Source organism: Oryzias latipes, chromosome 13 (genome assembly GCF_053564925.1).
Source record: "Oryzias latipes strain Hd-rR chromosome 13, Olatipes_Hd-rR_3.1".
In the NCBI taxonomy this organism is placed as follows: domain Eukaryota; kingdom Metazoa; phylum Chordata; class Actinopteri; order Beloniformes; family Adrianichthyidae; genus Oryzias; species Oryzias latipes.
In genome coordinates, this window is record NC_136249.1 from 31,709,683 (window position 1) to 31,734,471 (window position 24,789).

Genomic DNA, 24,789 nt, shown 5'->3' on the forward strand with positions numbered 1-24,789 from the left:
ATTACCGATACGAAGCCCATCGAGACGACTGTTGTTGTGAATTTGGGCTATACAAATAAAATTTAATTGAATAGAATTGAAATTCACTATATATAACCTAAAGACAAGTGAAATGTTACCTTCTGTCTATTGAATTTAATTTCACTGCACCACCATTGTTTCGTGTAAAAAAAAAAAAAAAATACATACATATATATATATATATATATATATATATGTATATATATATTTAGTAAGATTTTATTTTTGCCATGTTGGTCCTAAGTTCTTTCAAACCTTCATCTCAAAGGAGCTAAATAAAGATCTGATGATTGTCACCACAATCACAACACAGTTTCTTTCATGAAGCTTTATTTACTCGAGTACATACAAGATAACCAGTAAAATAAAAGTATTTATTTCTCCCCTCAATCAGTGGGAACATTCAGAGCAGAATCTGTGTAAACGGTAACGGTCTGAGCGAGACCAAGAAGAACCTGGGAGCATTTTCACAGGAGGACGAGAAGGCACGGTGCTCAGACGGAGCGAGCACGTGGGAAACAATCTGGCAGTTTTACACTTCGTTTGGTTTGGTTTGATGTGTTTTTTTAATATTATTATTATTACTGGGGTTGATAGATTGAGGGTTTGTGTGTGAAAAATAAATGATCAAATTAAAAAAACTGATTTCAAAATACTGCAAACACTGCAGGAACACAGGACTATTCCATTTCATTAATGTGGGGTACAACTCTTACACGCCTTCAAAAATCAAACTTAAAGGGGGAGGGGGGCTAAAATACCAGAGCTTAATCACAATTCTAACAGGCATAAACATGCTTACACTACTCTTGCTGAGCTAATATCGGCTTCAGAAAAGCAGGTTAGTCAATTATATATTGGAAATTATCATAAAAGGACAAATGACATCAAATCTGTCATGTGGATGTCTGAGAAATACCAAATTACAAGACTTTCTGGGTGATTGATTGCGCTGCTTTCGCTTATAGGGAGTGTTAGGTAGAAGTCCCGCCCACATCAGGAAGATTACAACAAACTGTTTTTGATTTGCAGATAAAATCGGTGAACTCTTAAAAAGCAGAAACGTCTTAAAAAATGCCACTGAAATCGACGCTTACGGCGAAAGTCGCAGGCTTGTTCGTGATCGTGAAAAAGAAAATGCAACGGCCGTGACACTGATTTGGTTTGTTTCTGATAAAATACCACAAATGGCTGAAACATGGCAACACGACCGTCTTTGACGCTCGTGACGACATGCCTAAACGTGGTACGAGTCTCTTAGCTGCACTTGGAAATTGGTTAAAAAGTGGCCTCTCTGCCGAGGCCGACCACATGACCCACCTGTCACCCTGCAAGGAGGAAGTTAGCTCTGACCGCTGCTTCTATGACGCAGACCGAGCACGCCTATGAAGCGCGAGTGGCTAAGACAGACAAGCCCCTGCACGGCTGCAGCTCACAGGCTTGTTTCACAGTGAGGAAGATGAGAAAAACCCAACGCTCAAGGCCGCCCCAGCTCAGCCGGGAGCGTCCAGGGCGGCTCCAACCCTACAGCATGGACACGCAGCGAGAGTCCAAGTCCTTGTGCGTACATGTGTGTGGTTTGTTTGTTTATGTGTGCGCTCTGTTTGCTGACAGATCGAGCGTCGACGTCCTGGCTTTGAGCGCGGAGGTCGAGCCGACTGCAACGGCCGCAGCCGCTTCAGGTCATGGGCGACAGAGGTGGAGAGAGGTCGTCAACGCGAGGAACGAACACGTCCCTCATCAGACCTGAAAGAGAGCGGCACAAACTTAAGACAAGTCCAAAACATAGTTCTGATTCTGAGCAGAACAACATGACACTCATCTAATGTGGAGACAAATCTGCAAACCCTCACAAAAAAAAGAATGCAAAAAATCTAATATATCGTTAATTTTATGCTCATTTCGTCTCATTTTCTTTCTATGGTCGACTCCTCTGTCCGGTGGCCCTGAAGTGCAAATCAAATCAACAAATCACTCAATGTCACAATAATTTAGAAAAAGCAAAAACATTAATTAAAAGGGAACATTACATGTCAGAAATCAAAACAGAAAAGACAAAAACAAAAAAACGAAATGAAATAAAATGGATACCAAACCAAAAGTAATTTCCAGAAGTTAAAATAAAATGTTAAATTCATGATCATCTTGTGATCTATTTCCCAGTGGTCTTACATTAATGATCATGGAGTTTTTAGCCTAAATTAAAAAACCTGTGTTGTTTTTCTATAGGACATAGTTATTGCAGAGCGGCAGGAGTTTTTTAGATACTCACAGCCAAGTTCTGGGTGGACCAGTTAGCGGGGAGTGAGCCTGCCTCCATTTACCATCATCAGTTCACACTTCTACTAGCTTATAGGTCTTAAACCCCCAATCTTACATTACGGGAGCTATCCAGCCATTCAGTTTTGAGCGAGGAGCGGGACGTCTGTGGATCTATATGTCTACAAGTAGATGCATCAGAATGGGGCGGCGCCGGGCGCTTGTGTCCTGCCCAGCGTAGCACCTACACTCCTCAACACGTCCATCGTATTTTCCACATTAAAAAACACGCCATTTCATTTAAAGGACTTTTTTTTTCATCTACTCCTGATTCAAAATGATTTGAAATACTCAGAAATCCAATAGTGAGCTTAATAAATATCCTTCATCATGAGAACAATGACAAGTTAAAACACCAAAACACCAATTTTTATTGGAGTGGGTCTTAAAAAAATGAAACAAAACAGTAAAGGTAGGTAATATGGGACATAACTAATCAGATGATGATGTTTATTGACCTTTTTAACAGGAAGTTATGTGGCATGACAATCTGTTTCTACAAAAAAATTCTCCAACCCTTGTGCTATCTTAGATGACCCCACCCTTACATTGACGTGTTCTCCCTACCATGACAAAGGTGGATAAAGGTGGAAAGATTTCATGTAATCCATGGACACCAGTGAAGATCACAAATCATTGAAGAAAAAAGGTTCATCACACTGTCTAGTGGGTCTAGATGACCCAACTCCCAATGCTAAAGTGCCTAGGATAGCACAAGGGTTAAGCTTTAAAGTTCGGTGGTAGCTCAATAAACTCCTCACCACAGTTCAGGCAAAGCATCCTACAGCTTCCTATTGAAAGGTCAACGTCATCATCCAATCAGTTTACCCAAGTACCTACCTTTTCCGTTTTATTATTTTGTTTCAATTTAATGATTTAGGAATATAGCTTTTCTTTTCCACTTATTTTTTTTTACGTTTCTGTTTATGAAATTATATTTTGATCTCAAATATGTAATGTTTTTCATTTTATTTTTTTTATTTATTTTGCTTTTTTAATTGTTGTGATCTTTACATGTTTTAGATTTGAGTGATTTGCAGATTAGAGTCTTCTGCTGGACACTCGAACAGACCTTCAACTCCTTTATCTTTATTCTAGGAAGTGACCAGCAGAGGGCAGCATACACAAAGCTCGTGTTTTTGTGTCTCCATGCGTGTTTGCGTGTTACCTGCAGTGTCGCACAGACTCTGAATGCCTCCCAGAACCGGGTCTTTGTCAGTGAGAAGCTGACTGCACTTCCCTGGACTCGATTCAAGAATCAGATCCGTCTGGTCGTTGTCCTCCAGACAGCCCTGAACACAAACCATGTTTTGGGTTAAGGATCGGCTCAAAGATCTCTTTATTAGTACTGAAAAGAGTTTTCTTAAAGCTAGGAATTTGAACATTTAGAGAAAACTCTTAAACTACTGTTGTGCTCAAACTCTGAGGTTTTTATTTTCATATAAAAATGTGTTTTCTCAGTGACAAACTATATTTTCTGATTTCAATCTACTTTTACACTGAAAACCTTTAAACTGACATAAAAAAACATCCAAAAGAGCTGATCTACAAACTTTTAGTAGATCTTTTTGAAGGTTAGAGCTTGAAGAAAACACCCAGAACCCCGGTTTCCTTGAGATCTTCAGATTTCAGCTGCATTTCGTCTCGTTTTGTTTTACTCACCAACAGTCTGTGGGTGAGAAGAAGCTCCTCTTCCTGTTTCTGTCTCTTCTCCTGAATCAGCAGCTGAGGCAGCATCTCGTCGTCAGACTCAAAAGTCCTGAAAGAGACACGATCAGCATAAACCACCTGATTCACAATAAAACAGACATGAAGCGAGTTTCCCAACAAAGCAAAGTGTTTTCTTTGGCGCCACTTTTAGGCCAAACATCCTTTTAGTTTCAAATTCAATCTTTTCTGTTTGTCATAGAAGCTAAACTTCCTTTTTAAAGCTGTTCTGGATTTGTTTGCGTGACGCCTAAAATGAACCACATTTGCTGAGTCGTCGTCTGTCAGACCCCTTTGTTTAGCTGAACACAAAGGTGGAGCGTCTCACCGTTTCCTGGTTGAGCTTTCAGACGCAGCTTGGATGCTTTCCTCAGGTAAAGTGTTGAGGAGGGTCAGCTGGAAATCATCGTCCATGGAGATGTACGGAGCCAACATGTCCAGATCCATTTCCTCCACGTTCTGAGGAGAGACAAACATTTTTTGTTAAAAGTGTTTACTAGCGAATTACTAGTTTCGAAATATTGAAAGAAAAATACAGTTTTGAAAAGCAGGACTTGTATAGATACCTGCAACTAAGGCATTTTATAGACACAAAGATTGAAGTAAAGGTTGAAACTAAAGGAGATCTGGTTGACATACTTTTACAAAGGCATTTAAAGGTGATGTCATTAGAAAACATTTCTGCTTTGTATGCATTTTTGACAAGCAAGAACCCTCACTCAACTGAATATGTGAAGACATTATGGGAGAAAGAGTGAATATAACGCTGGATGAATGGACATCGATATGGAAACACCAATGGAAATGTACGGCTTCACAAAGATGGACAGAGTTTGTATGGAAAAGCTTGATCAGATTCTTTATCACACCATCCCAAAAGACTCATTATGATGGAAACCCAGATTTAAACGCGGAAGCCCAAAACTTGAGTTAACAAAGAATGTTACTGAGGGCGGTGTGAACGGAGCTTCAGAAACTATCTGCCGGCGTTCAGATGTCTCCTGTCATCCTTCTGCTCCATACCTCCAAAGTTTGAGTCTTTTTCTGAACATCTTCTGGACACAAGGCAAAGAACCTTTCCACCTCGCCGATGTCCATCACCTCCTCCTGAGCTGCACTCTGAGGAAAAGGAAAGGTTAGAACCAGAACCTTCTGGAGCTTCGAAGCAGTGGTGATTGTAGTTACCAGTGCCGACTCAGGAGAGGAGGACGGCGTAAGCGTATCAAAGATGGGGGACAGGAGCTGCCTAAGCTGGGGGGTGCACAGTTCCTGAGGATGATCCGGAACAGAGTCTGGACTGAGAGGACTGGAGAACGACAGCTCGACTGGTGCTGGGACAAAAACAGAGAACTTATAAGCCCCTTTTAGCTTGAAACTTGGCGTGTGAAGAAAAAAAGAGCTCCTGTGTGTGTGATGTATCACCTGCAACCAGCACCACAGCATCTCCGGATTCAGGAGCCAACTGCAGGATCTCCTCTGGCTCCTCTTTCAGCTTCAGGAAAAGCCGAGCAGAGCTGCTGGGATCCAGGTCCTGGGCCTCGGCGGAACCTGGAGTGGGCTCAGCGTCAGACTCACAGGAGTCGGAAAACCCACTATCCTGAGGCGTATTTGGGGACTCGGTTTTAGACAGGAGGCCGGAGCGGGTCTGCTCAACGGAGAAGACCACGTCTGGCTGCTCCACAGAACTGCAGGGGAAGAAGACCATGAGGACGGAGGAGAGAGACAGAAGAAAAGCTCAGAGATGGCAGCTGCTGCTTTTCAGGCACCTGAGAATGAAGTTGAGGCAGACAATGGCTTCAGGCTGCGATGTCTTGCTGCTGTAAAGGACGGTGGCTTGAGTCTCCGCCCACACGAAGCCACCATTATTGGCCAGGAAGCGGTAGTGGCTGGTGGACACCTGGCCTTTGGACAGCACTGCAGGCAGACAGACAGAGGACAGTCATGACTAAATCCTGAACCCAGAGAGGAACAGGAGGACTGGAATGTTAGGACAGAAGCTTTACATTCTTCAGGATTCTCTTGAGTTCATGCAAACATCTTTTTTTCTTCTCTTGTATTTTCTGACTGCGACTCACATGTGTGCAGACTCTTCTTCATGTGGTCTGAGTCGAGGGCATGATAAAACTCGTAGGCAGAGCGTCCAACCAGATCCTCGGGTTTGTATCCGACCAGCTCCGTAACCCTGGAAACAGAGAGATGAAGGAGAAACGGATGAAAACTGCTCAGATTCTCCTTCCTCTCCTTTCAGGGTGGGCCCTCACCTCCCCTCGCAGTGGGTGAAGCGCAGGTCCATGCTGTGGCGGGTGAGGAAAGTGCAGGTGTCCAAGGGGAACTCAACGCTGGACGGATGAGGGATGGGCTCGCACAGTAATGTCATCACCCTGGCACCGGGGGGCGCAGCAGAGCCACTGAATGGACGGATGTGACCTGAGCAGTGAAGCACCTGGAGGAGGAAATAAAGAGTGAAGCAAAATATAAAAACAAAAGGGACTAAACACAAAGTCTCCAAGACAAACTGACATTTCAGAACAGCAGGGGGCGCTGGAGCCTCTCTGTGCTGAACTTTTATTCAGTTGTCAGGCAGAGAAAAACTATTCTAATTTAATTAAGAGCTGCTCCACAAACACAAAATTAAAGAAAGAAAAAATAAAAAATGAGCTTCTCAAACATAAAGATTTGAACTTTTATTGTGCTCAACGCATTCTTCTGAAATCACAGATTTTCCTTTTCGATTTGCCTCAGTTCTTCAGGGAGTCTTAAGTGTTCCCAACAGCTGCCCTCATTCTCAGCACGAAAGGAAAACCAGCTCCAGTTTTTAGAGGAAGGAAAGTCTGGAGAACAAAAGACGTTTCCGGCCGTTCTTAAGATCCTGACTGCAGACATTTCCAGAGAGTCAAAGTCATATTTAAAAAAATTAGGAAAATACACTAAACTGATTGTGCCACCTCTATAAAAAGACCACAATCAACAAGAGCGACAAAAGGTTTTTTCCCTTCAAGGCAGTAAAGTGTTCCACACATCTTAAAGTCCCACTCCAATTATCTTTTGATCTATTTTAAAAGCATTCCCAGCAGTCTTTTAATTAGAATTAGGCAGGGTTTTTTTTGCCGATATATAAAAGAGTTGTTTTCTAGGACATAGTTACTGCAGAGCAGCAGTAGTCTAGCAGAAGTCTAGCGGTCTAGCTATGGCAGATGGCTGCAGTCCTGCTGCAGCGCAGGTTCTGTCGTTTTTGTTGTTGTCCTTCCAAAGAGGACGTGCAGTATCATAAAGGATGGGGTGGTTCTGGACCTCTGTAATCAGCCTCTCTTCGTCCATGGTGTTAAATGTCCGACGCTTTACCACACACTGTGTGACCCTGTGTCAGCGGAGATGACGTAATGTTTACACCACGGTGAAAGCATAGCGAGTACAGCGGTAAATAGGTTATATTTTGAAAAATGCCCAGATGCACTTTACACACGATTTCTGGTTTAGGTCGTTAATTTGCACCAGCTTCACAAAAAACTGCTCCGCCGTCCGGGCAAAATTTGAAGCCAACAAAGCGGATTCAGAGCACTAGAGAGGCCGGGCTGGACGCCGTGCCAGTGCTTCTCGCACTTTTCAAGTTACATAAAGAGCTTGGAGTTTGTGGTCTACCGATTGTAGTTTCTACAAAAGAACTACAAGCTTTTTCAAACTGAATTTTTTCGTCTGCTCCTGTTTCACTACTCAGAGTTGCCATTTTCTCTTAATATGTGTCTTCCATCATGAGAAAAATGCCACATTAAGAAGGTAAAAACAGCAAAACATAATATTCATTGGAGTGGGTCTTTAATAATGTTCTATCATGTCGTGCTTTTATTGTGATCTAATGCAGTGTTTTTCAACCAGTGTGCCGCGGCACACTAGTGTGCCGTGAGAGATGGTCAAGTGTGCCGTGGGAAATTGCCCTCATTAACTGATCTAAAAACATTTTCCATCTCCAGGATTTCAGCTCTCTGTTCATCCAAACAGGCCCTGATAAAACACTGAGGAGTTAGGAATATAAAAGATCGTAAAATACTTTTTCTTTGCGTTTATTTTATTTTATTAAAGACATTTTGATAAGGTACCGCGATTCAGCTGCACCTTCGGCTGTATTTTGGAAACGTCCCGTCCCTTTAACTGTCTCCACCAATCATTCTTGAAGGCTTAATCACATGTCATCAGTCTGACAAATCAGAAGTGGTTAAAGCCTTCACTTCCTTGTCCCGATTTAGCTCGTAAAGTCGCTCAGTTCTAAAAAAAAATACCAGCTAAAGCTCATCTTTAGCGGTGTAGCTATCCACAGAATCCGGTATCAGACCGTGGAACAAGAGAACAAAACAATGAAGCTCCGAAAAGCAATCTCCGGCCGTTTTATGCACTACATCTCCCATGATGCATTGGGTTGTGAGAGTGACAGAGCATACGGAGATCTGTTGTTAAACGTCTTGAAACCAACGAACACACATCAAACTGTTTTTAAATCTTCTAACTTATCTTTTATTGCATCTTTTAGAAAAAACAGCTGCAGTTTCCAGCTTTTTCAGCAACAATTATCTCAAAAATGCATGTGAGATTGCGGAGGGGCTTGTAGATCAATACAGACTATGAGTTTCTCCTTTTTTTTTAAATTTTTGGATGCTGTTGTGCCGCGGGATTTTTTTTAAGGTTAAAGTGTGCCGTGGCCCAAAAGATTGAAAAACACTGATCTAATGTGTTAACTAATGTCTCATTACATTCTTGTTTTATCCCGTCTAAAGACTATGAATGTGAATTAGCATTAGTGCTTTAATCTGGCATATTTACATCTAACACCGTTTGGATAGATGTTCATGAATGTGTATTGTCCCCATCAAATGTTAAGACAAATAAAAAGTAAAAACAAGGAAAAGTTTGTTAAATGTGAGAATACGGGAAATAGTAATAATGCTATAAAACATTTCCAGCATTCTAAAACAGTAAAAGATAAACAGAGAGTCATCTACAGTGGGTGAGTGTGTAGTTATGAACGTGAGGAGAGTTTGGATGCCTTCCAGAGATCATCTTGCCAGCTTGTGTTTCTTTCCAGAATGGACTTCGGTTTCACGTGCACACGCCCGTGTGTGTGCACGTTTATTTTTATAAGGACCAATAATAGTTTACACATGGAAGATGAGACGGCTCTAAGTGGACGGTGATGGCTGAAGTGAGGCATTAAGTCGTGACAGATAAGGTCACGGGAAGATGAAGGAATAAGAGTCCTTATTGAGACCAAAGGACAGAATATGTGTGTGCCTTCATGTAACCCACATCATTAGAACCAACAGTCTGATCTTTGAACCTGAAGCGGTTCATGATCCTGTGACACATAGTTTTGTTTCGGACAAATCTGAATCCAAATCCAAATCTCTGTGGTTGTTGAAATCGGCCAATTTTGGAGCTCCGATGAACATTTTTCTAAGGAAAGGGGTTCTGGAGCTGAGGATTTTAAGTTCACCTGTCAATCAAAACACCACAACCGTTTGCAGAATTCTGAGAATAAGTCTAAAAGGTGGTTAGTAAAGGTAGTCAATAAAATGCATAGAAAAGGCTGTAATTGTGTCATTTTTGTACTTTAAAGTTTCTCATCCCCCCTAGTGGTGACTTGGTGAACTGACCTGGCTCCAGGTGCTTTATTTTGAAACAGACTGCATATAAACGGATAGCAAAGCATCATTTAACAGGTTAAGCTAAGGACACACCATCCATGATCCAGAATTTAGCCAATGGTGTTCACAGTGGACAAGCAGGGAGGGGCTTCTAATTCGTCTACTGTTTAATAGCGCATGTCCACCATCTACAGTTGGAAGAGGCTTTGAGTGAAATGTCGAAGCGGTGGAGATCTGGCTCTCCCCCCAGCTCTATTCCGATAAATGAAAGACTTGGCGTCATAGAATTCCAGCCGGACCCAAACCCGTAATTAGCAATTTCTGCTCCATGATCAGTTTTCAAACGGTTGGGACTTCTGTGAATTAAAAGGGACGCCATCTATACATCACTACCAAATCCAAGTCCTTGGTTGGACAAAGTTCTTCCTGGTTTAACATTCAATGTGTGTTTTGCGTGTGGAGTCTTTAAAATGTGCGTACCTACGTGTGAATACGAGTTTTGAACGGGGAATTTATACATTCATATCTAGACTTTTCCCTGAATGTGGCAGATTAAACGCACGCTGCTGAAGGCGGCGTGATCGTTGCTTGAGAATTAAGTTGAGGATAATGATTTGGTTGTGCCAGCTGTTATGGTTACGAGGATATAGAAGGTGATGTGAGGATGGGAGAGATGACGCACCTTCCAGGTAGCAGACTTGATGTTGACAGTGCGCCCCCTGTTGGTCAGTGTGCTCTTCATTCTCAGGAAGAAGTTCACCTCGTTGGGCTGCTCCGCCAGAGATTTCTTACTCAAGCCTGGACACAAATGAACGACTTTACTGGAGTTTTCTTTGCAAACACACAGATTTTTATGCTAAAACAGGAAAGTGTTAAAAAGTACGCTAAACAACACAACTGCAAAAACAATCTCACCACAAAACTGTTCTTGTGACCTGAATTCTCACTGAGCAGATCGGGATTTTTTTTAGAGTTATGGATCAAAGCGTTTTCAGTCCTGTTCAGTCCTTTGACTTTGAGCAAATTTTAGTGTTTTCAGGTCCAATTAGGCCTTTCATCATATCACTGCAGCTGTTATAAAACATAAAAAAGTCACCTAAGACTTTAGCCATCGTAGACTTAAAACTTTTAATCGCTTGTCTGAAGCAAAGCACTCGTAAAGCGGAGGGAATCTCTGCTTTGGCGAGTTGTTGTCTGACCTGGGCGTGGAGTCAGCAGGTCTCGGAGCTCTTCCTGATCACAGGGATGAACGAAGTCATAAATACTCTGACCCAGCAGCTCCAGCTGTGGACAACAAGAAAATATGTCAATCACAAACTAACACCAACCATCTCTGGTATGCATTTCACGTGTAAACATGTCGTTTTTGAAGCCCGGGCTTTGGTTTATGGCTGTACCTCCAAATCCTTGGTCTGGTGCTGCTGTTGTGCTCAGAAAACCCTCCAACTACACACAGGTGAATAATCGACAGAGCGACCCGACTGAACAGACTCTGACCACGGCTGGATTTAATCATTAAATCGTTCCGTTTGGAACGTTGTGTATCACCGCTGCGTGTACACCAGAACGTCAAACTGAGTCAAAAATAGGCTGAAGGGAAGCGACCAGCGCTCAAGTTACAAGGAGAGGAGCAGCCAGCAGACCTTCCCTCTTAAAAAAAAAAAAAAAAAAAAAAGTCCTTCAGAACCCGAGATGGACTTCTGGGAGGAGATTCATGCCGTACCTGCGTGATGCCGATGTGTTTGTTGACGTTTTCTGTCAGGAAGATCATGTCACCCTCCTCTGTCATCACCATGACGAAGCCTGCCAGAGCCTGAGGATAGAAGGCGTCCATGGGGTCCTCCTCCTCTTCCTCATCATCCTTCTCTTCTTTCGTGTCTCCTTTTTGTTGAAAGAAAGAAGTAAACTCATGAATACAGACCAGAACTCGACCTGGGAGAGTTCCGTTTTGTTAGCAATACATTTTTCGGTGACTAAAACGTCTCATCTTTCTCAGACTTCACCTTAAACGGCTCTTCATCTTCTGTCTTGCTCCCGTTTATATTTCTGTCAGTGGACTTTAGGTCCCAAATGACAAAAAACAAACTGAACCTTCAGAATAAATGTTCAAACTAAACCCACAAATCAAAAGAAACAGCTTTAAAAAGATTTTTGTCCATATTTTTGTGTGCCTGTGTAGTTTAAAGTGTTGTTTGCCCTTTAATTGGTGGTGTTGGGTTTGAAGGTGGTGCATTTATGATTTGAGTTTCTACTCAATGCTTGTTTTATTATCAAAAGTCAAACTGTTGGAGCTTTTGTTTTTGGTAGAATTCTCTCTGACGCTGGGAAACAGACTTATTGATCACAGTGTTTGGTAATAATCGGGTTCACATACACAACCTTAAAGCACTGGAGATTAAATGGTTTTTAGACGGAGATTAATCTCAACTAGGAAGATGAGGAATAAATTAAATGAATCCATTTAGAGATTTTGCCATGATGTCTGTTTTATTGATGTTAAAGATATACACCAGTTTTTGAAAACTCACTAAAAGTTAGGCCTGGGCGATAAATCTATTTTATCGATCAATTCCAATTTGTCGTTTAAGAAGATTTGGGGGAAAATCTGGATTTTTATTTCCCAGAATTCCGCTCTCTTGGGCCTCCGCTGTTTGTAGTAAAGTCATCCCGTCTGTCTCTCGCAACGCGCAGGAGTTAAAATTGCAACTTGAAGAGGCGCAAAGAAGCGCCCCAAAAAAAGGAACAGTTTCTTCAGTTCTATTGAGCCAGTTGGGTTTTGTGACTTCAACCTGCACGCCGTAAAATCTGTTGGGAGGCTGTTGCTACCAAATGTGGATAGTGACCCTCTGTTGAGTGGGAGGAGTGCTGCTAAAGCTAAACACCAAAAGAGAACCCATCCTAGAGGAATCATTTTCACACTGTGACCCCAAAGCGATCACAGATGCAGCCACAACTTGCATCGTCAAAGATACGCCGCCTGTTCATACAGTGGAAAAAGCAGACTTTCTTTACCTGCTGAAAACTTTGGATGCCAGGTTTGTGCTGCCAAGCGGGAAATTTTTTGCTGAAATTACCTGAAGAGCAGCAGCACAAAAGAAGTGATGTGGGAAAGCTGGAGGGCGTGAGGTTTTTTTTCTGCCGGAAAACTCCCAAAGAGTATGTTAAAATAAAAGAGTTTTTGTCAAATATATTCCTCAACTTGTAATTTTTGTTTAGGAAAGTAGAAGGATGGGGGGAAATTTTTTTATTAAAATTGGAAATCCCAACTTGTTTTTTAACAGAACATGGATGTCCAGTCAAACTGAACCATGACCCAGAGGATGTGATTGATTCAAAAATTTGGCACCGAAACCTAAAAGGGCTGGCAGTCGTGAAGGAACACACAGTTCCCAAACAGATCAACCCTAAATGTGACGAAGTTCAAACAGGATTCAGTTTTATTGAGATCCAGTAAAAAAAAAAAAAGAAAGAGGATTTAGTTGCTGACAAATACTAGAAGCACCTTAGCCCCGGACAGTTTGCAGGTCTACACCTAAACTTTAGGTCAACGACCAAGAGAAGGGTTGATTCAGCTCCTTTACCCATGAGTCTGCAGATGAGGGGGGAAGCGTTAAAGTCAAAACACAGCAGCACTGCTCAGATTACAGGGGGGGGGGGTGTTCATTCCTCAGCGCTGAGCTCCATTTACAGATGCACCGACAGAAGAGCAGAGGATAACTGTAGACCCTGCCTGCAGAAACACCTCACCCTTCATTTATCGTTGAAATATTTTCTCGTCAGTTAACCCAATAAGAAGTCACCACCTGGGGAGCCGTTTTATGAGATGGAATTGTAGAATTGTAGCTTGCATTGTACTGCATAACGCCCCAAATGAAAAGTAAACGACTGTAAACTCCACCATCTTGTTGGAGACAATGTGGGAGTCATGAAGGGAACCGTGCACACATGTTTAGGTCGTGTGTTAAATTTGACGACTCTAAAAATGTAAATAATCTCTGCTGGACACAGATGTTAAATCGAAAATAGAGTGCAAATATGAAAGGCTAGCGGTGCAAAGATGAAGAGGACAGCGCGTCCGTCCTGGCTGAAGACAGAGCGAGGCGGCTGCAGCAGCTCACCCTCATGGGGCTGCAGCAGCTGCTGCATCCGCAGGAAGCTGAGGGTGACCCTCATGATGCCGGCCTTGTCCAGGTGGGTGCAGACTTTGCGCGGGAGCGGCAGAGTGCGGGCGAGCTCATAAAACACCTCCGTCTCCTGGCTGCGCCGACATCTGGCCGCGTCGCGCGAACGCAGCTTTCTCTGCTCCGAACTGGTCCTGCGGGAGGAAGACGAGAGTCAGGATGAAGAGTTCAGCAACGCAGAAGAAAAATGGAGCAAATCTAACCTGAACATCATAAATGAAGCCAATAAACCCAATCAGGAGGTTGTTCTTCAGCTTTTAATAAGAGCTCTGAAAAGACACTAATCAACCTTGAGAAAGTCTGCTGCTTTCTCAACTATTGTTGCTGCGATTGCCCCGCCCCTCTAGTTATTCCTGTCCTCTTGTGGATTTTATAACACTTGGTTAGACTCCATGTCCTCAACCTCAAAGTTCAGGTCTGAAAGCATAGCCGCCTGTTCCAGAGCGGGAGGACAACAACAGTCCAAACATACACAGAACAGATCGTTTTCTGATTTCAGCAGCCGGGAAAACTTCCAACACCCCCACCCCCACCACCGCCGCCGTTTCTCCTCAGGTTCCAGCATCCAAGGTCCACCTCTGCTCACAACAACAAAGCGCTCCTTCCCTCCTGATCCGTACAGGAACAAACACTGAGCTGTTCTCTCAGGTTCTCCATCAGCTGCACCGCCGCTCTAAACACAGCGTTTGACCACGGCGACCACATGCGCTGTGCAGCGAGTGGCGTTTACTCCTCCTGCCAAGTTTCATGTTTTTTTGTGAAAACCACAAATGTGATTTCGTTTTTAAAAATAAATGTAAAAAAAACATCAGGAGATTTTTTATTTATCTCAAAACACTGTTTTTTGTAGAAAACTTGCTTGTTTGATCGTAGCTTCGACTCAAGGGTCGAGTAAAAGTAGGTATTTAATGTAAAATATTAATTTAAGGTTTTTTATCTTCAAATGATTTGAGTTTAATTTTCTTTTCTTTTCTCGGTTGTAACTGAAATGTAATTACTATACATTATAAACCGACTTCGTGGTGATAAAAATGTACTAAAAAACTTAAATATATGACTAACGAATAATTCCAAATATTTTATTCACATTTATTTAAAAACATTAAATGTAAACTCAGTTTTACAAGTTTTCTGTCAACTGCAAAAGGTCAGACGGGTCATATCTGCTTATGCTTCATAGCTGTTTTCAGTGTAAAGTGGAATTTCTGCACATCATCTGCAGACATGCGTGTTTGATACTCAAAGCATCTAGCAGGCTAAAAAAAAAAAACATTATCCCTGAATATTGATGTCTTAATATCAATTAGTTATCCATTCATATAAATGTGCAAAAAAGCAGCTTTTCTGACAGCTTTTTGTGTAAGAATTTATTTTTCTTCTATCCTATTGAAACAAGTTGCGTCACTATAAAAGACGGACTGTTCTTGCGACTTTCACAAGAAAGTTTGAGGAAATAGTAACAAATGTACAAAAAAAGCCAAAATTTCAAAAGAATAAAGTTGTAAAGTGACCAGAAAAAAATCCATATTTTATGAAAAATAGCAACAGTTTATGAGAATAAAGTTGCAAATCTACAAGGATGAGGCCGTGCTTTTTTGGCAAAGTTGTTATTTCATGAAAATAAAGTTACTTACAAGTTACTTACAAATTATTTACAACTTACATGTTATTTACAAAATAGGTTAAACAGATTCTTGAGCAGCCTGACGTCTGCTGCATAAATTAAACGGGTAATGTTTGATTCTCTATTTTTAAACATTTTTTAATTTTAAAAGACCCGACTTCCTTGTAACATTAGGATTTTTTCAGACTTTTACAACTCATATTCATTTCTTTCACTCTTATGGCGCTCCAATACTCCGTCATAGTGTCCTGATTGGCTGTCATATTCGGATCTTTGTTTCCATTCGAAAATACTGGACTTATTTTTCAACCTATATTGAATAAAAAGATGACCGCTTCATGGATTTTACCTATCGGAGGTTAAGCTTAGAACTTCTGCGATAAACGAGGGAACACTGTAAACCAAATTTTTCTGTCATTTAAATCAGCATCAACTTTCATCTTAGCCACACTCCTGGTTGCCATGACGATCAATTCTGGATGTTTGCATGTGGAGGGGATGCTGGTGATTTTCCTTGAAGTCGCGAAATAAACTGAAAAATGTCAGAAAAAAAGGTGAGCGGAGAGGAGACATCACAAATATGCGTTTCCGGAGTCGACAGAGAGTCGCACACACGGTGGAGCCCAGACTGTGACCCCGGGGGCTGCGGGGAAGGACGTTGCAGACAAGGGTCGCCATATTCCTGCCGCTTGTTATAAATATTAACAGAGCACGTCCCAAAGCACAAACACACATGACCCGCTGACCTGTGGGGTTGACACAACAGGACAGGTAATCACGTACAGCTAAACCCAGCGAGTTCTCACCTTCACCTTGGAGGCAAAACAAGAGGCCTGGTTTATGAAGGCCTCCAAAACAGTTGAGTAAACCAGGCGTCAGGATTCATTAAGACACAGTGTGAGACACCGCAAAGTTTATGTAGAATTGGAGACATTTTTGGAGGCAAAAGCAGGATTTTGACAGGTATAAAACACATCTGGAGAACTAATGCGGTCAAACCGTCATCACCAACAACAACTTATTGATCAATGCAATAGAACGAGAAAGTGTTCAGACCTTTTGTGTTTGGTAAACACAAAACTGTCAAACTGCATGTCTTCATATTTCCATTTTAGGATCGGGCTCATGTGTTATTTTGAAATCCAGTTTTAAAAATTAAAGTTAAGATCATTCATCTGTAAACATTTGTCTTTTACAAAAGTTCAAGAAGACGGCACGGATGGTATCCTCCATCTTCACAGCTCGTCACCATGGAAACAAAGTTCAGCATCAACTTGTAGGGGGGGGCTTTAGAAGGGCTCTTAATCTTATTCTGTCAGCAGTTCCTTTAATGTGACGTGGGAGTTGGAGCTGAAGCTTTGCCACACCCTGAGCAGAGTTTATGTTCATGTGGACTCGACAAAATGCTGCTTCAAGAGAGAATGCAACAGAATATAAGTATTTAGGAAGTATTGAGCACATCATACTTCATTCACTCTGTAGTGAAGCACACTGCAGTTTACCAGAGGTCTCATTTCCAGACCACTGCAGGTGTGATTTCACACAAAAAAAACTATGTGGACCAACCAGCTCAGTGTCAAAGCGTTCATAAAAATCATCATATGTTGGTTTGTTTGGTTGCTATCCATAAGGAACTCAACTTCAACTTCTAAACGTATTTCCTTCAGTGGGTGTAGCAGGGCTTAAAAGAACTTTAAAGGAAAATAAAAATTATTATCTGAGAATATGACGTTCACTTTTAAACGCTAATATATATATTAAAAGTATATTATTCTCCGAGACACCGAATTGATACAAAATGCGTAACATGAACGACCAGTAGGGGGCACTGTTTTTTTCTTCCGGAAAATCAAAGGCAGTCAGACTGAGAGAGTCACGGGAAGAATGGCGGCCCATCTCGGTGGTCAGCGCCCCGAAGTAAGTAGCCTCTATGTTCAACACTAACATCTACTGTCTTCATGTATTGATTGAGTCATTGTCTGGACACGTTTAGAAGGGAAGGCTGATAGGAAAATTCTAATGACCGAGCATTCCACTGGTATTTAAACGCAGCAATACGGACGAATTTGTGAGACGTGAAAACAGTCTCACGGTAGATCCGTGCGTAACTTTGGCTTCATGTGTGCGTAACAAGGGATTCGTGCGTGTTTTTTAAAGATGTGTGTGTGTAAGTAGTTTCAAGCTGTTGTAATCTTAATTTGTGCATACGTAAGTTGCATTTTGTATTTTTTTCATTTTATATTTTTTTTACTTATACACAAAACGTATTATGTGAGTAACAAATCACGCACAAATCCAAATTTATGCACAAATCCTAATTTACGCATGCACAAAGCAAGAATATGCATACACAAATCCTAATTTACGCACAAATCAAGAATTACGCACGCACAAATCCGACTTAGTCTAATTTCTCTCCATAAAAATGCAACAAGAAAATGTTAAAATTACATTTTCATATCAAAAGCTGCTAGTTTTTTTTTGCAAATCTGTCTGTAGAAAGTCTAAGCAAAAATAAGAAATATATACGATATATTGATTTTAGGTCTTTTATTTAACATGGAACAAACAGAAACGTTTGTGAATAAATGAATAAAACACAAGCTTAAAATCATTCTGGTAATTGATTTTAAGTAAGTGTGTTTTTTTGGGATGTGATAGATTTCAGCTCCTGAGTTTTAAAGAATCTAGAAAAAGTCCGCCGCTCACTTTCATCTGGAGCTTGTGGAAAAACACCAACATGCTCTCTAACTGTAGAAGGAGAAGTGGCGTGAAGCCCCCCTCCGCCTCCCGCTGCTCCTCCTCTTCAGCTTCAGATCTGCATCATGAGCAGCAGCTTCCAGAAGGGGGGGGAGGGGGTTCGCCGCGAACTTGGTGAACTGCACATGCTCAGACGCCACATACACCAGCGCACAGGACGCCGCGGTAAACAAACTCAACCTCACACACCTCCTCCTGCCTGATGACCCGATTTACTGAAGCTAAACAGAGAAAGTCAAAGCCGACCCTATTTTAGGAGAAAACTGAACTCTGGAAAAACATGGGATTCGCTGCAGTCCTGGCTGGAAAACAGATTTTAGTTCAACTTTTAAGAATAAATTTGTCCAATAACTTGATTGTTTTCAAAAGCAGCTCTCAATTGCAAACTTAGATCAGCTGATCAGAGAAAGCACAAACATAAATTTACATAATTTTCCCCAAAAAACAGGAAGCTGAACATCCCATATGCTGGATGAACATGTGTGGAGCTGAAAACGCATTTCTATTTCTGCAGCGGGAGCACCAAAGCATGGCTGGTACTTTTCCATGAGGGGTGGGATCTAAAAATAACTTACTAGGGATTTACAGTCAAAGCAAAACACTACATATGGAACGTCAGACGTACATTTTTCTGTTTCCTGATCCGTTTTTCTAACAAACAAGTTCATCACCAGACTCCTGGGGGGTTTTGGTGAAAAACAAACATTTGTTTAACTTTAGAATATTTTTTCTGTGAGAGCTGCAGTGTTTACAGTCAATTTGTGTTTGTTTTACTATACAGGAACTTCACTTTAGACATCCTTGTTTCAGGGCATGAAGGACAAAACCTTTAAAAATGTGTTGATGTTTTTTATAAATCACACATAAGTTTAAGTCCTATGTCAGTTTTTCTGTATAAAATAAATCTATATTGCTGCCTAAATACGGAATCAGGTTGATTTCAATTCAGAATTCAATTAATGTGTGCTTCTATATATTAACACTTTAAACACAATGTATTTGGTTCTAAAAAAAGAAGGTTTTCTTTTTGTTGATAAAAAGCAATAAAAATAGACTTGTCATTGATGAAATTATAATTTTTTTACACTCAACCAAAACGAAAAAGGCCGCTGAGCCGTCCAGGGTGTACCTCGCCTACGCCCAACAGTTAGCGCCAACAACCCTGTGACCCCAAAAAGGATAATATAGTGGGCTAAAAAAATGGATAGATGGACTTTAAAGGGAGGAAAAAAAAAAAAACAAGTCGATCCATGAATTTGATAAATTGATATTGTATTTTTAAAGTAAAGATTGTTTTAACCTCTTAAACGCAGCCATAAACACCAATTTCCCTTTGAGACAATAAAGCAAAGAAACGATTCAAGAGGAAGAAGCGATGAGGAGGGCCACCAGATAGGTGAAGGCTTGGATGAAGGGATGAGAGGAGGGTAAAGGTGAAGAGGGATTGAAAGAATGAATGAAAGCTCGGTTTTACGTTGGATCAGCTGGATTGAAATAGACCTCTTGCGTCTGTCAGATGAAGGCGTTGACCTCGTTTGCGTCTTTCCTTTATGATCAGACTTGTGTCGGTGACAAACAGCGAGGGAACGCATGTGCTTTTTTGAACAAATCTATTCTTTTAGTGTTTTTAGTCAAAGCGTTGGCTGTACTAACGTAAACAAAACTGGATTAATGGACTAACATAAAAAGATATCCGTGTATGGATAGAAGAAAATTTACATTTGCTCAAATCTTTCCTAATGAGACAGCAGTTGTCTAACAGAGGTCCACAACCTGAAGCTCAGGAGCCAGATGAGGCTTTTTTACCCCTCCAATGTGGCTCTTTAGCCTTTCCCTTGTAGATCTCTGGTTAAAGAAAAAAAAAAGTTTGGAATTTTAAGGCGCATCAAGCAAAAACAAAACCATCACATTAGCACAGTGTACCAGTCCACCAGGATCCTGACTATGGTATCCAAAATGCTCCAATTACCCGTCAACCGGTGCAGTTTGCCAGGAACATAGACTTTTGAACCCCTTGTACCGCATAAAATAGATTTGAAGCAACTACGCATAACCAGAATTTAGACTAAAATAATCTAGCAAGGTAACTAGCTCGGGTTTAAGTTTAGTTACACTTGTGAATTTCTGGCTGAGATGCACCACAAATGGTCAAATAAACTGTGTATTTTTTAATATTTTTTTTTAAATTACATCAGACTACCTACTACTATTTTTGCTGCAATAGGATAATCCTGTGTGGTAAAGCGTGTATTTTATTTTGAAAGAAAGCCATATAAAACTACTAAAACTTAGAAACTAATATATATTTTGCAAAAAGAACATTTTATCTTTATGTTTTTGTTTTATTTATGCTGAAAAAAACATTTAATTTATAATTATCCTACTAGTAACAAATGCATAAATACAAAGCCGTGCCATAATTTTTTAATAAGGTGAAGTAAGACTTCATGGCTGTTACTGTGTTGACGACGTCAGTGAGAAATATACCTAAATGGCCCTTTAAGCGTTGCAGGTTGCAGACCCCTGGTCTAACAGAACATCAACGGCCACTCAAAATAATGGGAAAACCAGAAACAAGATCCAAACAGACCATAAACGAGCTTCAGTGCCGTTTTAAAACGGATCTGGATTATCGAAGGAAAACATGATTACTTTAAACTAGCTCAGAAGTGGTTGACTGACATATTTGCTAGTAGGGCTGCACGGTATGAGCAAAACTTGCGATGTGCGATATTAGTGATCAATACTGTGATAACGATATAATTTGCAGTATAAAAAACAAATGGCAAAACAACCAAGAACATCATTACCATCTCATTGCAACAGTTTAAAAAAAATGATACTCCAAATGACCCTCGTTGATGTAGGAGGCAAACATCTAACATGAAAGGGCTCATCTGATTGGTCAACATCGGAAAGGGTCCATCTAATTGGTCAAATGCATAAAGGGATTTATTTGATTCGTTAAATGTTTCAAGCTGCCATAGGATTGTTTTAGCACATTTAAGGTACACATTTATTGCGATTTTTGCTGACTTTTGCGATATGGATATTGGACTGCTTGATATTGCGATAATGATAAAGTTGCGGTAAATTGTGCAGGCCTATTTGCTAGCCAAAAGTTTTAGATTAATGAAACTAGTGCTAACTTTGACAAATTTCCTCTTCAGATTATTTTTGGCAGCAGGGCCATGATTCCTCTGCAGCTGTTTGTGTACAACCTGCCATCCATCCTGCGTGGTCATGTGATCAGCACGCCGCCTTCATGTGCGAGCAGCGCGCACGTGTAGTCGAGTGTGCGCTCAGGAATGCCATCCCAGCGCCGCTCGCAGTCTCTCGCCTTATTCACTCCTAAACAATGCTGCGAGGGCTTCTGAACTCTCCAACCTGTTGACCTACATAATTGCTTCAGCAGAGACCGCTGAGGGTGAAAGTCCTTCAGGGCAGACAGGGGAAGGAGGAGAAGGAGCGGCCCAGCGGATCCCAATCAGTGTGTGAAGAACCTTCAGTTGTTTTTGCAGCATTGTGTTCAGTTTCACAACATGTTCCTGCATAAAATTTGATACGCCCATGCGTCAGTCAAAGATCTTTCCCCGTCACATCATGTCGGAACTTGTGAGCCAAAAAAAAACAAAACACATCAGGTGATGCAAGGTCAGATCTTCATACGGCACCTTCACTGCCACGAACCAACAATCCTTTTCTCCCACTAATCCTGTTTTCATGGCTGCCTAACCGCCTGCTGCAGCTGCAGTGTGGTTCCTCAGGTCCAACTGCATTACACGTCTGAGAAAAACAAATTGCAGAAGACCCGCCTCTGTTCCAGTGGACACTCATTTCGTCAAGGAACGGCGTGTGCCCGGGACAGAGAAAGTCAACAAACTAACTAACTCTGCATTTTTCTCCACACTAAATCAGTTTAAAAAGACACATGAATGTGGTCGTCTCGACTCTGTGGAGCTTTTCAAGTCCTGTTTTAGAAAAACAAACAAAACCTCTGCAGGAAGTGACATGTTCTAAGGACTGAGCAGATCAGCACCAGCAGAATTCAGAGTTTGCAGCTTTTACAGAGGAAGCTCCAGGGCTGAGGGAGGAATGCGTCTTTCATGGTCAGGGCCCCTTCCGGGGCTCGAGAGACGAATCTAAGGGGCCATAAAACAGCTGAAGGGAAGAAGAGGAGAAACAAACAGACCAATGACGCACGTTCTTTGACTACACCTCTAAATTCCTAGATCTTGTCAGACCAAATGTTTTTCCTTCCACCGAGCAACATTTCAGGTGTCAGAGAAAAGCCTCCTGTCCCACAATATACATCCATTGCTTATGTGTTGGAGCTTCAGCTTTCTGCCAGTTCTTATTTATGGCTTTCTTTTCTGCCGCAAGAAGAGCTTTTACTAGATTTTGCCCAGCTTTATGTACAGTTCCCTCCAAGCAACCCAGATACATCACAAGACAGGCTCGGGGTCTCTTATACCCGAGTGTTTCATATATAGCAGAGTGGATGGTGTCCCAGAAGAGCTTTATTTTTCTCACATTCCCAAAAGAAATGTGTCTGATTTGAATCCTTATCCGTGCAAATTCTCCAGCAGAGTTGCTGAGTTTTAATTAGTTTGCCCTTGATTTGTGGTGTTATAAAATATCTGAATCGGTTTTTCCAAGCAAAGTCTCGCCATTTTTGACCCCACTTTTGATTCCATAAGGTGCTTATATAGAACGGATACAACCTTAGGAATATTTTCACTGTAGGCCCATATAAATGTCTCAATTATTGGGTGTATTTTGACAAATATTTTAAAAAAACCTGATAATCAGAACCACCTCCGGTGGGGTCTAAAACCCCACCGGAGGTGGTTCTCTGGGGTCTAAAACCCCACAGAAGGTGGTCTTAAACCAAATCAGCAGCTCATCTTCCAGGGGAGCGATAAGATCTTAATTGTCCAAAAAATAATAATAAAGTCACAATTTCCAAAAGCAGTCCTTTTATGCACTCCGTGTGTTCTGCACGCCTCTCTATTCCCTCAGCTTTTTATGTTTATGTTGCAGACGGTCGCTCTGACTCCATTTTAAAAAACTGCTGAGTCTGTTCAGAACTCATTTTTGGATTCATCACTTTTTTTTTTAAAGAAACTTGTGCCACTAGATTTTACAATAACCTACAGGGATGACTCAACTTGAACTCAACAGAATCACACGTGACACATCAAAACGGAACTTGAGAGAAGCCACAGGGGATTTGGAAGGGGAAACTTTAAAGTACACTCAGTCCTGTACAGCAGGCCACACAAACCCACTCATATGACAACAAGAACCAAATATCTGGCAGCTGGGAGGAGTTTTATAAGGACGAGATGTCCCAAAGAACAAACTGTAACAACTGTGAGTTATTGCTCAATAAACAGCTGATTTGTGTTTTGTGTGCTTTTATTAGCTGTGAGTGAACAAGAGAACAAACTCTGCTGACCTGACAGACAGACAAGACACTACAGCACATGGCCCAATGATAACCTCCAGCCTGTAGAGGATGAAGGATCACACAGGAGGCAGACTGACTGAGGAAGAGGAGGGTTATTATTAAAATAGAAGAGAAAGCTGATCGTCCTCGGAGCAAAGAGGAAGCTGCAGACTCGCTTCCTCTTTGTCTTCGGGTCATTTCTCAGGATGTAAATTTAGGAACAAAGTTGGAGCAGAAACCTTTGCTAGTGCAACATGATAATGCAGGTCAGCCTGAACTCATGAGGCCCCCCGCCTCCAACGATCTATGGACAATGGCGGCTGCGACAGCATCAACAGCTACGCAAAATCACAACACAAGGCCAATTTAACCCCAGAATGTCGTACAGGCTTTAAAAACCAATGAAAATCGGTTAAATGTTGTGTTTTGCATCCTAACTGTGGTCTGAAAAATGCAGATGCAGAAACATTAACTGGCTGAAAATCCCCCGCGACCGCAACCAATTAAAGATTAATAAATAACTAGTAACTCTTGACTGTATTTGAAGGTTATTCTACAAGCTACAGAGAGATGATGGGAAGGCGACGGTCAGTGCAGCGGATGGATCCGCGGCCGCAGTTGCTGCTTCCTGCGGCCGCGCGCGGATCCACCGTTCCGCGCCCACCACACTCTCTCGACGGAGAACCACGATTTCGTTCAACAACTAAACCGCATTTGTTCAAAGAGACACTCACCTTTTGACCGCCACGGTCTCGTCTTCTTTCTCCATGCTCGAAGGGGACTCCAAGCAGCCACTCTGTCGAGTATTTTCTGTCGTTTTTGTGACACAAAAAATAGGACGATTACTGACCACGCACGAGATCAACAACTGTTTGGATCAACTACTTCCGCTTTGGTCCTTCAAAATAAGTGTTTGAATAATCTGCTTCCTGATGGGAGATTTTTTTTGGCAGGTATTAGTTGCTTTAAAATATCAAAATATTTCCAGTCTTAGGTTTAAAATTTAAATTGAGGACGTTTAAAATGTAGAAAGTTACATTTGCAAGCACTAATAAACTTAAACACAACCAACTTGAGTGAATTATTGAAGCA

At 41.5% G+C, this 24,789-nt stretch overlaps 1 protein-coding gene across 2 annotated transcripts; it reads right to left on the bottom strand.

Annotated features, from left to right (window-relative positions):
* Positions 1-334: 334 nt before the first annotated feature.
* hif1al (hypoxia inducible factor 1 subunit alpha, like) lies at positions 335-24,629 on the bottom strand. Of its 2 annotated transcripts, none has more exons than XM_004075255.5 (15): positions 24,432-24,629; positions 13,799-13,995; positions 11,404-11,561; positions 10,880-10,964; positions 10,363-10,478; positions 6,309-6,490; positions 6,123-6,229; positions 5,814-5,961; positions 5,470-5,732; positions 5,233-5,378; positions 5,071-5,166; positions 4,376-4,506; positions 4,003-4,099; positions 3,509-3,632; positions 335-1,767 (listed from the first exon to the last, which is right to left on the bottom strand). In XM_004075255.5, exons 1-15 carry the CDS (start codon positions 24,464-24,466, stop codon positions 1,700-1,702), a joined length of 1,953 nt encoding a protein of 650 aa, XP_004075303.1. In that variant the 5' UTR covers positions 24,467-24,629; the 3' UTR covers positions 335-1,699. The 2 variants fall into 2 exon arrangements, with proteins under 2 accessions (XP_004075303.1, XP_020563726.1); XM_020708067.3 differs by lacking the exon at positions 24,432-24,629 and adding an exon at positions 14,065-15,131.
* Positions 24,630-24,789: the final 160 nt, after the last annotated feature.

Bases quoted from the DNA above. Each gene is read 5' to 3' on its own strand.
- hif1al (XM_004075255.5), bottom strand. From the start codon at position 24,466: ATGGAGAAAGAAGACGAGACCGTGGCGGTCAAAAG. The intron at 11,562-13,798 runs GTGAGCTGCTGC...TTCAACAAAAAG, and splicing joins GCTGCTGCAGCCCCATGAGG to GAGACACGAAAGAAGAGAAG. The intron at 5,733-5,813 runs GTGCCTGAAAAG...CTTCCCCTGCAG, and splicing joins TGCCTCAACTTCATTCTCAG to TTCTGTGGAGCAGCCAGACG.